The sequence below is a fragment of the Sorex fumeus genome, unplaced genomic scaffold (genome assembly GCF_029834395.1).
Source record: "Sorex fumeus unplaced genomic scaffold, SorFum_2.1 ptg000030l, whole genome shotgun sequence".
NCBI lineage: Eukaryota > Metazoa > Chordata > Mammalia > Eulipotyphla > Soricidae > Sorex > Sorex fumeus.
Window position 1 is genome coordinate 30,106,547 of NW_026606087.1, and position 13,230 is coordinate 30,119,776.

At 43.6% G+C, this 13,230-nt stretch overlaps 1 protein-coding gene across 1 annotated transcript in view; it reads left to right on the top strand.

Annotated features, from left to right (window-relative positions):
* The first annotated feature begins 1,574 nt into the window (after positions 1 to 1,574).
* Positions 1,575 to 13,230, top strand: part of CCDC83 (coiled-coil domain containing 83) — a 61,945-nt gene continuing 50,289 nt past the window's right edge. Inside the window, exon 1 of the mRNA XM_056116436.1 lies at positions 1,575 to 1,669. Within this exon, the coding sequence (XP_055972411.1) occupies positions 1,575 to 1,669 (95 nt within the window). The remainder of the gene's footprint in view (positions 1,670 to 13,230) is intronic.

Below are 13,230 nucleotides of genomic sequence, written 5' to 3' on the forward strand. Positions count from 1 at the left end.
GTGCCAGAGATTGAATCCAGATGGCCATGTGCAGGGCAAGTGCCCTGGACCCACAGAACTATCAGTCCAGCCTCCACTACACTGTCTTTAAGCTGATGCAGTCTCTGGATTTTGCCATTTTTCTGTTGTTTTTATTTTATTTACTTTATTTTCCTCTGGTTTATTACTTAGTTTAACTATTATTGTTATTCAGCACATGATTTGGTGTTTTCCTCGTATTATCTCTGTCCTTGAAACTATCTTTAATTGATCTCTTTTGTATTAGTAAGAATCATTATAACTATTGCTTTGAAATTTTTTATGTCATTTACTTAGTTCTTTTGTATTAAAACTTCCCCCCAGGGAAGTTCTATTTCTTTTTCTCCTCATTATATATATGGTACTCCGTTTTAATTTATATGGAATCTACTTGATTTCTTTGCTAGTTACGATGTAACGATTTTATCTTCAAAACTGCAAGTTTTCAAGTATTGGCCTAGGATTTTTGCCTTAGATGCTGACTTTTCTGTTGTTACTTGAACTAAAAAGTTGTTAACAAACACAATGACTGGCTCTGAAGAGGAGTGAGGCTGTCAGTGCAGGGTGGTGTGGATCCAAGCGCACAGCCCCCTCTGTGGGCAGGATAGGAGGAAGAATTGCATTGCTGAGTGCCAGGAGACAGCCCTTCCTGTGTGCTACAGATGAACTGAGATGTGGAGGGAGAACCCACCTCCACCATCAATTTAAGGGTGGATTATGCCAATAGAGCTTTTCTAGAAGTCTTAGGTTGTATCTGTCCCTTGGTTATAATCTAGCTCTGCCCCTGGCAGATTTTGCAAATTGATTTTTTCCCCTTCCAGTGCAGCTGGGAGCAGTGAGCTTGGGCAGCAGTCAGGAATCGGTGGCAGTTAGAAACCCAGTGTTAGACAGATACAGAAACCCACAGAACTAGTGGGGGGGGGTGCGGGGGGATGCTTCTTGGGACAATTCAAGGTCCTCTTCAACTTCATGCCACAAAGCTCTCTCTTACTTTTGCTTTTGTGGGTTTTTTGTTTGTTTTTATTTTGAGTCACACCCAGTGGCACTCCTGGCTCTGCATTCAGGAATTGCCCTTCGTGGTGCTTGTGATACCATATGAGATGCCAGGGATGAAATCCAGGTGTGCAAGGCAAGTGCCTGACCTGCTGTACTATGATTCTTGCCTCTGTGTGCTTCTAATTTTTTAAACATTAATTGTTCTGCTGCTGTGTACACTACACCCTTCCAAATACTCTGAAGGAACTTTAAATTGATGGGTAAGACCAGTGCTTTTTCTTAAGTAGAAGAGTGGACAGAGACGGCAGACACAGACGGCCACACACGGGAGTGAGAGGATGAGGAAACACTAGCACTGCACCAGGAACTGACAGACTTGAGAGTCTAATTGGTTCATGATGTTCCAGGATTATGGCGGATGTTAAGTCTAGAGATTTTTGACGGTTTGCATAGAAAAGCCAGTTTTAAGTCCAGAAGTGACTTATCTCAGGATAAATACAAAGACAGCTATTTACTTTTCTTATGTTTCTTATCCAAACAGGTATTTCTTAAGCTACACAATGGAAAACACAGCCAAGGCAAATAAAAAGGATATTCAAACTGATCCTCCAAAAGATGCCAAAATTCCTACTAGTGAGGAACTTCTGGATTACCAGTAAGTTTACTGTGAAGTGTAAAAGAAAAAAAATCTCTTTAGAGCAAGAGGGGTAGTACAAGAGGTTAAGACACTTGCCTTGCATGCAGCAGCCCCAGCTGGAAGCAGGCCACCACCTCACATTGTCTCCTGAGCACAGCCAGGACCAGCGCACAGAGAGAGCATAGTCCCTCAGCACTGCAGGATGTGAGCCAGTCCCTACACCCTAAGAAAGAAACCTTTTAAATTTTTCATTTCTAGATATTCCAATTTACATTGTCACCAAATGGCTACAGATCACTCCAAGTTTTTTAATGTCTCATTCTTGGAGGAAAAACTAAAGAAGATAGTCTGTGTTTCTATTTTATCCAACTAATGAATAACAAATTCCTTGAAAAAAATTAACTTCAACTTTTGGCACAGTGCAGATGTTTTAATACTTCATTCTTGGGGAGTGAACAAATCCATCAGTCTTATTCCCTTTATGAATTTTCTTCAGGGGCTGAAGCTATAGTTCATTTGCCTTGCACATGGCCGACCTGGGTTCGATTCTTAGCATCCCATATGGTCCCCTGAGCATGGCCAGGAGTAATTTCTGAGTGCAGAGCCAGGAGTAATCCCTATGCATAGATGGATATGACCCAAAAAATGAAAAAGAAATAAAATACAGTTTCTTCATTCATGCACTCACTGAATAAGCATATAAGATTAATCAAGAACAAGGCAAATGCCAGGATTTGTAGGACAACTGTGACCCGGAACATTGTCTTTGATCTAATGAAGCCCGTGAGAAAGGCATTAAATTAATTCATGCTTCATATTCAATATTCATGCTTAATATTGCTATAATATTAGAAAAGAAAGAAAAGTTATAGGTGCTTCAGGATTTAACTAAAGGACCTGATTTAGAAGCACTCATAAAAGTTTTGAGGTGGTGATTTTGGAGCTAATCTTTGGAAAAGAAATAACTTGTGAATATATAGGGTATGCACATATAGATGAATATATAATGGAGGGATAATTTATGGAAAAGACAGCAGAGTACAGGAATTGAGAGAAGGGAGAGAGGGCAGCACTAAACTGATGGGTTGTTCAGATAGAGCAGAATCTGTAGAATACTTGAGAGTTGTAAATGAAAGCCATTATTGGATAAGGATAAGGTTGAAAGTGAGACCTGTGATGCTGATGACTCAGTCTTTAAAATAACTGTATTTTGAAAAAGAGCTTTTGTGGAAAATCTTACTCCTTCCTCAGACCATAGTCTGTTTGTATGTTTTTTTGAATGAACAGTTAGTTTAAGGGTCAGTCTGTCTGTCTGTCCTCCCGTTGTTCATCGATTTGCTCAAGCGGGCCCAGTAACATCTCAATTGTGAGACTTCTTGTTACTGTGTTTGGCATATTGAATACTCTCAGTAGCTTGCCAGGCTCTCCGAGAGGGGCGGAGGAATCGAATCCGCCTGGGCTGGGCTGGCTGTGCGCAAGGCAAAGGCCCTACCACTGTGCTAGCCGGCGCCCCAACCCCCCGCAGCCTCTCCGCCGCAGGCCGGGTCTGTGTCCTAAAGCTCCGGCCTCCAGGTCCGGAACCGGCCGTGGGAGCAGCCGTGTGGCTCCGCTCCCCGCCCCTCAGTCCCCTCAGCCCCCTCAGAGTCCATCCCTGCTGCCCACGGTCGCGGGACTAGAGAGACGTTCGCCCCGCTGTCCGTAGAAGACATCCCGCAGCCTGGGCTGGGAGCAGGGCTCCGCCCGGAGGCACGCACCCCCTTTCCATGCCAGGTCTCAGACCCGCACCCCCACCCCCGGCCCGCCAGGCTCGGTGCCTCGGAGGAGCAAACCTGAGAGTTTAAAGGTCAGAAAACTAAGAAATTATTCTTCAACAATTGAACTTTTCAAAATCCTTCCCAAGAAAATAAGTGCATAAAGCTCTAATGCTGTTTGTAGAAGCCTGACAATCCAGTGTTAAACCCACAAAGTGACTGTCTCAGAGTAATAATGTTTTCTCTTACCTCCTTAGTACTTGTTTTCTCTGCATTCAACTTTCCGAGAGTGGATATAGATGCAGAAATGTATATAGATATAGGTGTGCATATGGTTGTAGATGAAAATAAGTAATTGACTAAAATATAGATTGTTTTAGAAACTCAAGTTTACACATGGTTTGGGGATTTGTGTTTCCATACTAATGAGATTCGGAATATTTAGAATGAGAATATTAGCATTAATTATGGAAGATAAATTTTACCTTGCTCTCCCTCAACAATTTATGATTGATTCCTTGAAGACTATATTTTGCTTCTCTTTGTAAATCAGCCTGGTATGCTTTTTTTATTTTTTATAATTTTATTTATTGAATTATGGTGAGAGCAGTTACAAACTTTCGGGTCTAAGTCTCGGTCATACAATGAAACACCCATACCTTCACCAGTGCCCCTTCTCCACCCCCAACAACCCCAGTACACCCCCATCCCACCCCCTCCCCCTACCTGTAGGGCAGATGATTTCCACATTACTCTCTCTCTACTTTGATCACATTGAATATTTTGACACCCGACCTACCATTATTATTTGAGATTTTACCCCAACACTCAGATCTGCTGAAAAGGCAACAGTAGACAATTTATGTTCTATTGCTGGTTATGAATAACATATGATGTTGCATGGCTACAGTAGTGGCCTCTCGATTTTGAAATTCTGAAATTTTAACACTTAAATCTGGAGGGATTTCTGCCAAAACCTGCTGGGTTCTGAGATTTGCTCCTGAGTCTCTGGGATCATGGCCGTTAAGCTGCTTGATCAGGAGCCAGAGAGGCCATTCGTAGGCGATGACTTGGGGTCTCGTTGGGGTAGGGAAGACAGGACCGGCTCCACCCCCATCCCGTGAGGCCCAAAATGTCTCATCACTGTGGGCCCAAACCTGACTGTCCAATGGCCTCTAGAGGATGACAGCCACCAGCCACCAGGGGGAAGCAGGAGGAGGGAAAATACCCTTTCCCTTCTGGGGTGGCCCAGCGACAGTAACCTACTGTGTGGTCCAGACACATTTCTGCCAAAAGCCACTGGATTTCAATATTTGTTTCTGAGTCTCTGGGATCATGGTCATTAAGCAGCTTGTCAGGAGCCAGAGAGGCCATTCGTGGGCAATGTCTTGGGGTCTCGTTGTGGTGGGTAAGACAGGCCCGGCTCCACCCCTATCCCGTGAGGCCCTGCGTGTCTCGTCACTGCGGGCCCAAACCTGACTGTCCAGTGGCCTCTGGAGGATGGCGGTTTGAGTTCAGAGTTTTTAGTTTTGTTTTGTTTTGTGGGAGTGGGGAGATTAGACAATTGTGCAACATCTGGCTACGCTTAGGAATCACTTCTGGCAGTGCTCAGGGTACCGTGTATGGTGCCAGGGATCAAACCCCGAGTCAAATGCATGGAAAACAAGTGCCTTATCCACTGTACTATTTTTCCAGCACCTAGAGTTTCCTTATTAAGTAGTGATGAGTTTTGTTTAATGACAAAATTATATTTATGAAAGAAAAAGAAGACATTGCTTTTATCTATTGCTATAGGAAATAAAAATTAAAATACTTACACTCAGTGATGAAATGCCTTCAACAAAATAGACTTTTTCTTAACTACAAGTAAATTATTCAGATATTCTGGAGGAATGGTCTTAAGCATGGCTGTGGCTGGAACCGGAGGTCTTCATCTGCCAGGGCTCTGCTCGAGGTGGGGAGGGAAACTCAACCCACCCTCCTCCAAGGGGCGCTGGTGAGGTGTGGTGGCAGGAGACTCTGCGCTGTTCACTTCCGGGAGCTGGGTTCGGATGCGCCTCACGCATGGAGGAACTGGCAGAGGAACCCAGATGTGCGGGACCTGGGGCGTAGATCTCCAAGCTGCTCGGATTGGGATTGGGCCTCCTCCACCCTGATCCCCCATCAACTGCCCCTTGTGACGTGTAATCCCATCAATGGCCAAGACCCAGAGACTATAAAACCCAGCTCCCGGAAGCATGCAGCCGCATTTGTGGCTGCATGCCATCTTATTATCTAGTTCTTATGCTCAAGAACCTGGCAGGCTACCAAAAGTATCCTGCCCACATGGCAGAGTCTGGCAAACTCCCCATGGCGTATTCAATATGCCAAAAACCGTAACAGTGATGGGTCTCATTCTCCTGACCCTGAATGAGCCTCGAATGTGGCACTTTTTAAAATCTCAGGGCTAGGGTGAAGGAGACGTTACTGGTGCCTGCTCAAGGAAATTGATGAACAACAGGATGACAGTGATACAGTGATTCTGGAGGAGTAATGGTAGTGTCAAAAACTATCAATCTAAACTGCCCTTTGATCAGGTTAGTCTTATAAATGGTAACTCTACATTGAGAAAAGATCATCAATCTCTTGGGCTGTTCACGAGGAGCTAAGATAGCCAATCCTAAATCTATAAAGGGATTTTCTCTAATTAATGGCAGTTTTTAGTTTTCACCACTAGATTTTTTTCTTCCCAGTTTTCTAGGAGTATGGATACAGATATAGGAATAGTGTGAATAAGGTAAAGGTAAAGGTAAAGGCCCTCCCGTTGATTGTCGATTTGCTCTAGCGGGCCCAGTAACGTCTCCATTGGAGACTTTGTTGTTACTGTGTCTGGCATAGAGAGCAAACTAATAGTACAGTGGATAGAGTGCTTCTCTTGTTTGAAGTTGGCTCTGGTTCAATCCCTGACACCCCATGTAGTCTTTTGGGCCCTGCCAGGAGTGATCCTGAGTCCAGAGCCATGAATAAGCCCTGAGCACTGCTAGCTGTGGCCCATAAACAACAAATAATAATTTTTAAAAAGAATGCGAATATGATTATGAGTCTAAAATAAAAATATAGTTTTCTTTAAACCAATTTTTTCATAATTTCTATTTAAATAGTATTAGAGGGAAAGTTGGCATAGTAATAGCAATAAAAAGAAGACAGGGTGACTATGTTACTGGCAATTTCTTATTGTGCTCTATCATTTTAAACTACTTTTATAGTATCACTGTTTTCTTACTTCCCTTCCTTCGGCATTTAGTGTGGCATAGAAGTTACTAGGGCACTGAATAGATGAACATTTTCTGAAAATAAAGAAGTCTGAAGTGAACAGCAAAGCTTAAGTTCTCATAGTGACTGATACGGTAAAGTTTTGGAGTTCAGCCTTCTTTTCTTTTCTTTTCTTTTTTTTCTTTTCTTTTCTTTTCTTTTCTTTTTGGGTCACACCTGGCAATGCACAGGGATTACTCCTGGCTCTGCTCTCAAGAGTTACTCATGGTGGTGCTCAGGGGACCATATGGGATGCTGAGAATCGAACCGGGTCGGCCATGTGCAAGGCAAATGCCGTACCCACTGTGCTATCCTCCAGCCCCAGCCTTCTTTATTTTCTAATAAATTCTTTTCTTCATAAATCACGAGAAGGTGGAAGCAAATCTCAAGGTTTTATTTTTTGGTTATGTTAAACCTGTAACTCCATTCTACTCCCTCAAACTGGGTGATGGAACCTTTAGGACATCTCAGAAATCCTCCTGAGGCATGATGAGTCCACTCAGGTCTTTCTTCCTACTTCAGAAGGAGCACAAGAGAAATCATAGGTCCATTTGTTTCTAACTATTTTGTTATAAGAGATGGTAGGAGAGCATCATGCTAAGTGAAATGAGTCAGAAAGAGAGGGACTAACATAGAAGGACTGTACTTATTTGTGGAGTATAAAACAACATAACATGAGGCTGACACCTAAGGATAATAGATAAATGGGACAGGAGGATTGCTCCATAGCTGGAAGCATGCCTCATGAGCAAAGGGGAGAAGGCAGATGGAATATAGAAGGGATCACTAAGAAAATATTGGCTTGAGGAACCAGTCAGGATGGGAGATGTGTGCTGGAAATAGATAAAGGATCAAACATGATAACCTCTCAGCGTCTGTATTGCAAACCACAATCCCAAAAGTAGAGAGAGATATGGGGAATATTGTCTGCCATGGAGCCAGGGGGAGGGTGGGAAAGAAGAGGTATACCGGGGATATTGTTCATCTATTTGCTTGAGTGGGCACAAGTAATGTCTCCATTGTGAGACTTATTACTGTTTTTGGGCTGGAGCGATAGCACAGTGGTAGGGCATTTGCCTTGCACGCAGCCAACATGGCTGACCCAAGTTCGATTCCTCCGCCCCTCTCGGAGAGCCCGGCAAGCTACTGAGAGTATCTCGCCCGCACAGCAGAGCCTGGCAAGCTCCCTGTGACGTATTCGATATGCCAAACACAGTAACAACAAAGTCTCCAATGGAGACATTACTGGGCCCCGCTCGAGTTTTTGGCATATTGAATCATAATTATCGAATACGTCATGGTTAGCTTGCCAGGCTTTGCCGTGCGGGCACTATACTCTCAGTAGCTTGCCGGGCTCTCTGAGAGGGGTGGAGGAGTCAAACCAGGGTCGGCCCGGGTTGGCTGTGTGAGAGGCAAGGGCTTTGCTATGGTGCTATTGCTCCACCCTCTTTTGCAAACCACGACACCCAAAAGGAGAGAGAGAACAAAAGGGAATGCCCTGCCATAGAGGAAGGGTGGGATGGGGGATATGGGGGGTGGGAGGGATACTGGGATTCGTGGGGGTGGAGAATGGGCACTGGTGGTGGGATGGGTACTTGATCATTGTATAACTGAAACCCAAGCACAAAAATTTGTAAGTCTACAACTGTACCTCATGGTGTTTCACTAATAAAAATTAAAAAATAATAATAATAAAAACCTTTGCATGCTTTAGCTCTAGAAGTAAAAGGGTTTTTTTCTTGTTAAAAAATAAGCCTTATTTCATACTATCGTTAATCAACCTATCCATTCTATTTGCTATTTTTCTCATATCCTATTAGTTCACCAGATCATCTATCAGGTGTATAAATAATATATTTGTGTGTTTGCTTCTTTATTGTCCACTGAATTAGTCTCTTTGAAGGCAAGGATCATAAAGGTCACTTCTGATAGTATATAATACCTGAAACAATGATCGGCACAGAGCATTAGGTCTGTGTAGAATGTATGACTTCATGAACAAGCCTATTGACTGATTTCAATTGCCAATTCTGGAACTGAAAAGAAACTATAGAGCTTCTATTCTTCAATATGTATAGAAAAGTAAGGCACAGTCTAAGTAGGTTGAGTCCTTAGGCAACTAATAAATAACTAGATATAAATCTAACTTAAATTTCAAATATCAAAACGTTGTTTTTCTCTCTAAGTATACATGCTATAAATACAGTGATAGTTGTGGGAATGACTGAGGACGTAAGGATCAACATTCAACATTAATTTAGTAGACACTTTAAAGTAAAAGTAAAGGTAAAGGCCCTCCCGTTGATCATCGATTTGCTCAAGCGGGCCCAGTAACGTCTCCATTGGAGACTTTGTTGTTACTGTGTCTGGCATATCGAATACTCTCGGTAGCTTGCCAGGCTCTCCGAGAGGGGCGGAGGAATCAAACTCGGGTCGGCCATGTTGGCTGCATGCAAGGCAAACGCCCTACCCGCTGTGCTATCGCTCCTGCAGACACTTTACGTTAAAAAATTCACATAGGATTTTTTAACTTTTTTTTTTTGGTTTTTGGTCACACCCAGCGATGCTCAGGGGTTACTCCTCGCTCTGCACTCAGGAATTACTCCTGGTGGTGCTTGGGGGACCATAAGGGATGCTGGGAATCAAACCCGGGTGGACTGCAAGCAAGGCAAATGCCCTCCCCACTGTACTATTGCTCCAGCCCCCAGATTTTTTAACTTTTAATCCAGAAACTAGACAATTTATTTCCACTAATAGCTTGGAAATAGAAACCTTAGAGAGAGTTTGATATAAGGTAGGTGCAAAGTGATTGGAACAAAATGGAAGCCTTCTTATTCTCTCCCCCCTTTTATTTTATTTTTAAATTGAGATGTCTATGGTTAACAGGACTATTAATAATGGTTTCTTATGTACACTAACCCAACACACACCCAGTGACAGTACCCTGTCTCTCTTCCCCAAGCACCCTCATAACCTCTCCTCCCTCCAACTCAACTCTGTGGTCAGTTCTCCTATCATGTTGCCTTTTGACCTTTGTTGCTATTTTGCTATGTATTTTTCTTTCTTTTAAAAATTCCAATGAGGGACAAATTTGAAGCTGTTTACATTGGCCTTTTTTTTTTATTATTTATTTATTGAATCACCATGGGAAAGGTTACAAAGTTTTCAGGTTTAGGTCCCAGTCATGCAAATATGAAACACATTTCCCTTTACCAAAACTTATTTTTTTACCATGAAGAACCCCAATAAAACCCCACCCCCCACCCCTCCTAGTCCCTGTGGGGCAGATGAATTCTAGTTAACACTCTATCTGCTTTGATTAGATTCATTGTTTCAATAAAAGATTCACCACTATTATTTAGAGTTTACCCCCCCCCCAAATCAGACATGCTGAAAAAGCATTGTGAAGTGATTTGCTTTCTACAGCTGGGTTCAAGAATTAAATGTTGGTTTTGGATTTCTGCTATTTTACTTATTGACCCTGGAAGTATTTCTACTGAAAGTCAGATAGTTAAGAAATTGGTTTCTGTGCACTGGAGACGTGGCCGTGCTGGAGAGCCGCTAGTGAGGGGCAACTGGTGGCCTCGGTAGGGCGTGAAGGGCGGACCGAAACGCCCCCCTTCCCATGAGGTTTTAGTCGCCCCCAGTCCCCCGGCTCATACCTGCTGTCCACAAGGCTCCCATGCGGCCGCCATCTTTCTTTCCAGAGAGGAGAAGGCGACTGGGGCAACACCCTTTCCCCTCCAGCAGACTTGATGGCCTGGATTAACGCATAGTCCGTTCACTTTTCTGCTCCAAGCTGCCGGGTTCTGCATTAAGTCCTTGTGCTTCTGGGGCCGTGGCCGTGCTGGAGAACCGCTCGTGGGGGACAACTGGTGACCTTGGTAGGGCGTGAAGGACGGACCGGAACGCCCCCCTTCCCTACATTGGCCTTTTTTGGTCACAATTAAAATTAAAAACCTCAGGGGTCAGAGAGATAGTACAAGCATCCATCCTAAGTTTGACCCCTGGCAATGCACATGGTCCCCTGAGCACTACCGGGAGCAATTCCTGAGTGCAGAGCCAGGAGTAACCCTTAGCATTTGGGTGTGACCCAAAACAGAAGCAAAAACAACTGTTAAAACTTGCTAACTAAAAATATTTACCTATATTTCAAATAGTCATTAAATGACCTAAAACTAAGTCTTTCTATATATTTTTGTCTTCTTTTAAATTAGCAGATACTTAACAAATATTGGTTAGATGTTAAGGAGATATATTTGGTGTGACTCAATCTCCACCCCAACAGAATTTGTGTCAGGAAAGAAGCTCCTATTATTTATTGAAAGTAGTATACTAATAACCTTGAAACAATGATTATATATAGTTTACCTAAATATTTCAAAAAGATGTGTTTGCTGTATTCCTCGTCAATTGATGAAGAATACTATCAACTGGCTCAGCACCTCCATGATTGTGCGAAGAACACCAAGAGAGAGATAGCCACAAAAAGATGCATGTCTTTGAAAACTCTTGAGCTTATTCACCAATGTGGCTTGGCACAAGCCTCAGGCAACTGCAAGTGAATGTCCAAGCTCGCAAAGCAGTGCAGAGAAGAGATAAAGGAAGACCTCAAAGAGAGAAGTGCAGCAGTGCTGGCAGATGCGGCAGAAGCAGGGAAAAGCGTTTGCATCACCCGCCTGTCCTTTGCCAACTACAAGACCAAGATGACTGCCCTCCGACATCCTGATGGATCTATCACATCTTCCAGAAGGGCAATGGAGAAGATTATCCATGACTTCTTCTCGGATCTCTTCGATAGCCACATCCACCTGCCCACATTCCAAATTCCGCAGCATGAGTATGTCGTTCCCAACGTTCTCCCTTCCGAAATCCGACACACCATTTTGTCAGTAAAGAAGCAAACAGCACCCGGCCCAGACAAGGTCAGACCTAAACACCTGAAGAACCTGCCATCAGTACTCATCAATACACTGGCTCAGCTCTTCACACGCTACCTGTCTGAATGCAAGGATCCATCCCAATGGAAAACCAGCAGGACTGTACTACTGTACAAGAAGAGAGACATCCACAATATTGGCAACTGTTGCCTGATCTGCCTATTGTCTGTCATGTACAAGCTGTTCACTCGAGTCATCCTGAATAGGATTGGCAGAACACTAGATGAAGGACAACCATGCGAGCAAGCTGGGTTCTGAAAAGGATTCAGCATGATTGACCATATCCACACGATAACCAAGCTCATTGAGGTTTCTCAGGAGTTCAAGATGCCACTCTGTTTAACGTTCATTGATTTAAAGAAGGCCTTTGATTCTGTTGGGACGGAAGCAGTCATCAAAGCCCTAGCCAAACAGGGCGTTCAAAGTCAATACATCAGGGTCCTCCGTGAGTTGTATTATGGGTTCACTACCAGAATTTCACCATTCTCAGTGAATTCATCATTGATGTCAAGAGAGGGGTTCAGCAGGGTGATACCATTTCACCGAAACTCTTCAGTGCCACCCTCGAGAACGTCATGCAACGACTGGAATGGGAAGGAATGGGAGTGAAGATAGATGGTTGGCAACTACACCACCTCCGCTTTGCTGATGACATTCTTCTAGTAACACCAAACATTAGCCAAGTGGCACAAATTCTGGCTGACTTCGACCTTGGGTGTGGAAAGGTCGGACTACAGCTGAGTCTCACGAAGACAATGTTTATGAGAAACAGTTTTGTTCCTGATGTTCCATTAGCTCTCAGTGGAACGAACATCTCTGAATGCAACAGTTATGTGTACCTAGGTCGAGAAGTCAACATGACGAATGACCTGACACCTGAGTTGCGCAGGAGGATGAGAGCGGCTTGGAACGCCTTCAAGAGCATCGAAGAAATAGCTAAGAGGGCAAAGAACCTCCAGCTCCGGGCACATCATTTCGATTCCACTATTCTTCCTGCATTAACATACGCCTCAGAGACCTGGGACCTACGAAAGCAGGATGAACGCTATTCGGGTCTCCCAAAGAGGAATTGAAAGAGCTATGCTTGGAGTATCATGTTTCACTCAAATGAGAGAAACAATCCGGAGTTCCGACCTCTGTTGATGATTAAGAATTAGGAATACTGTCTTGTTTGCCAAGGCATCAAAAATTAGATGGGCTGGACACGTAATGGGATTTGGAGATGACTGCTGAACTAGAACTGTTACCGACTGGATTCCACGGGACGTCAAAAGATCACATGGCTGCCCACCTACGAGATTGTCAGACTTCTTCGTCAAGACCCTGAATGATTGATTTGAGGCTCTTCAAGTTCCTAGAACGAGCAGCCAACCCTGGTTCAATTACCAGCATCCCATATGGTCCCCTGAGTACCACCAGGAGAAATTCCTGAGTGCATGAGCCAGGAGTAACCCCTGTGCATTGCCAGGTGAGACCCAAAAAGACAAAAAAAAAAAGAATTCTAAGAAAATATATTTTCTACGTGGCCTTTCCTAGATTTCTTTATGCTAAATTATTTGTAAATACAAAGTATAAAATTATGACTGTAAAATACAAA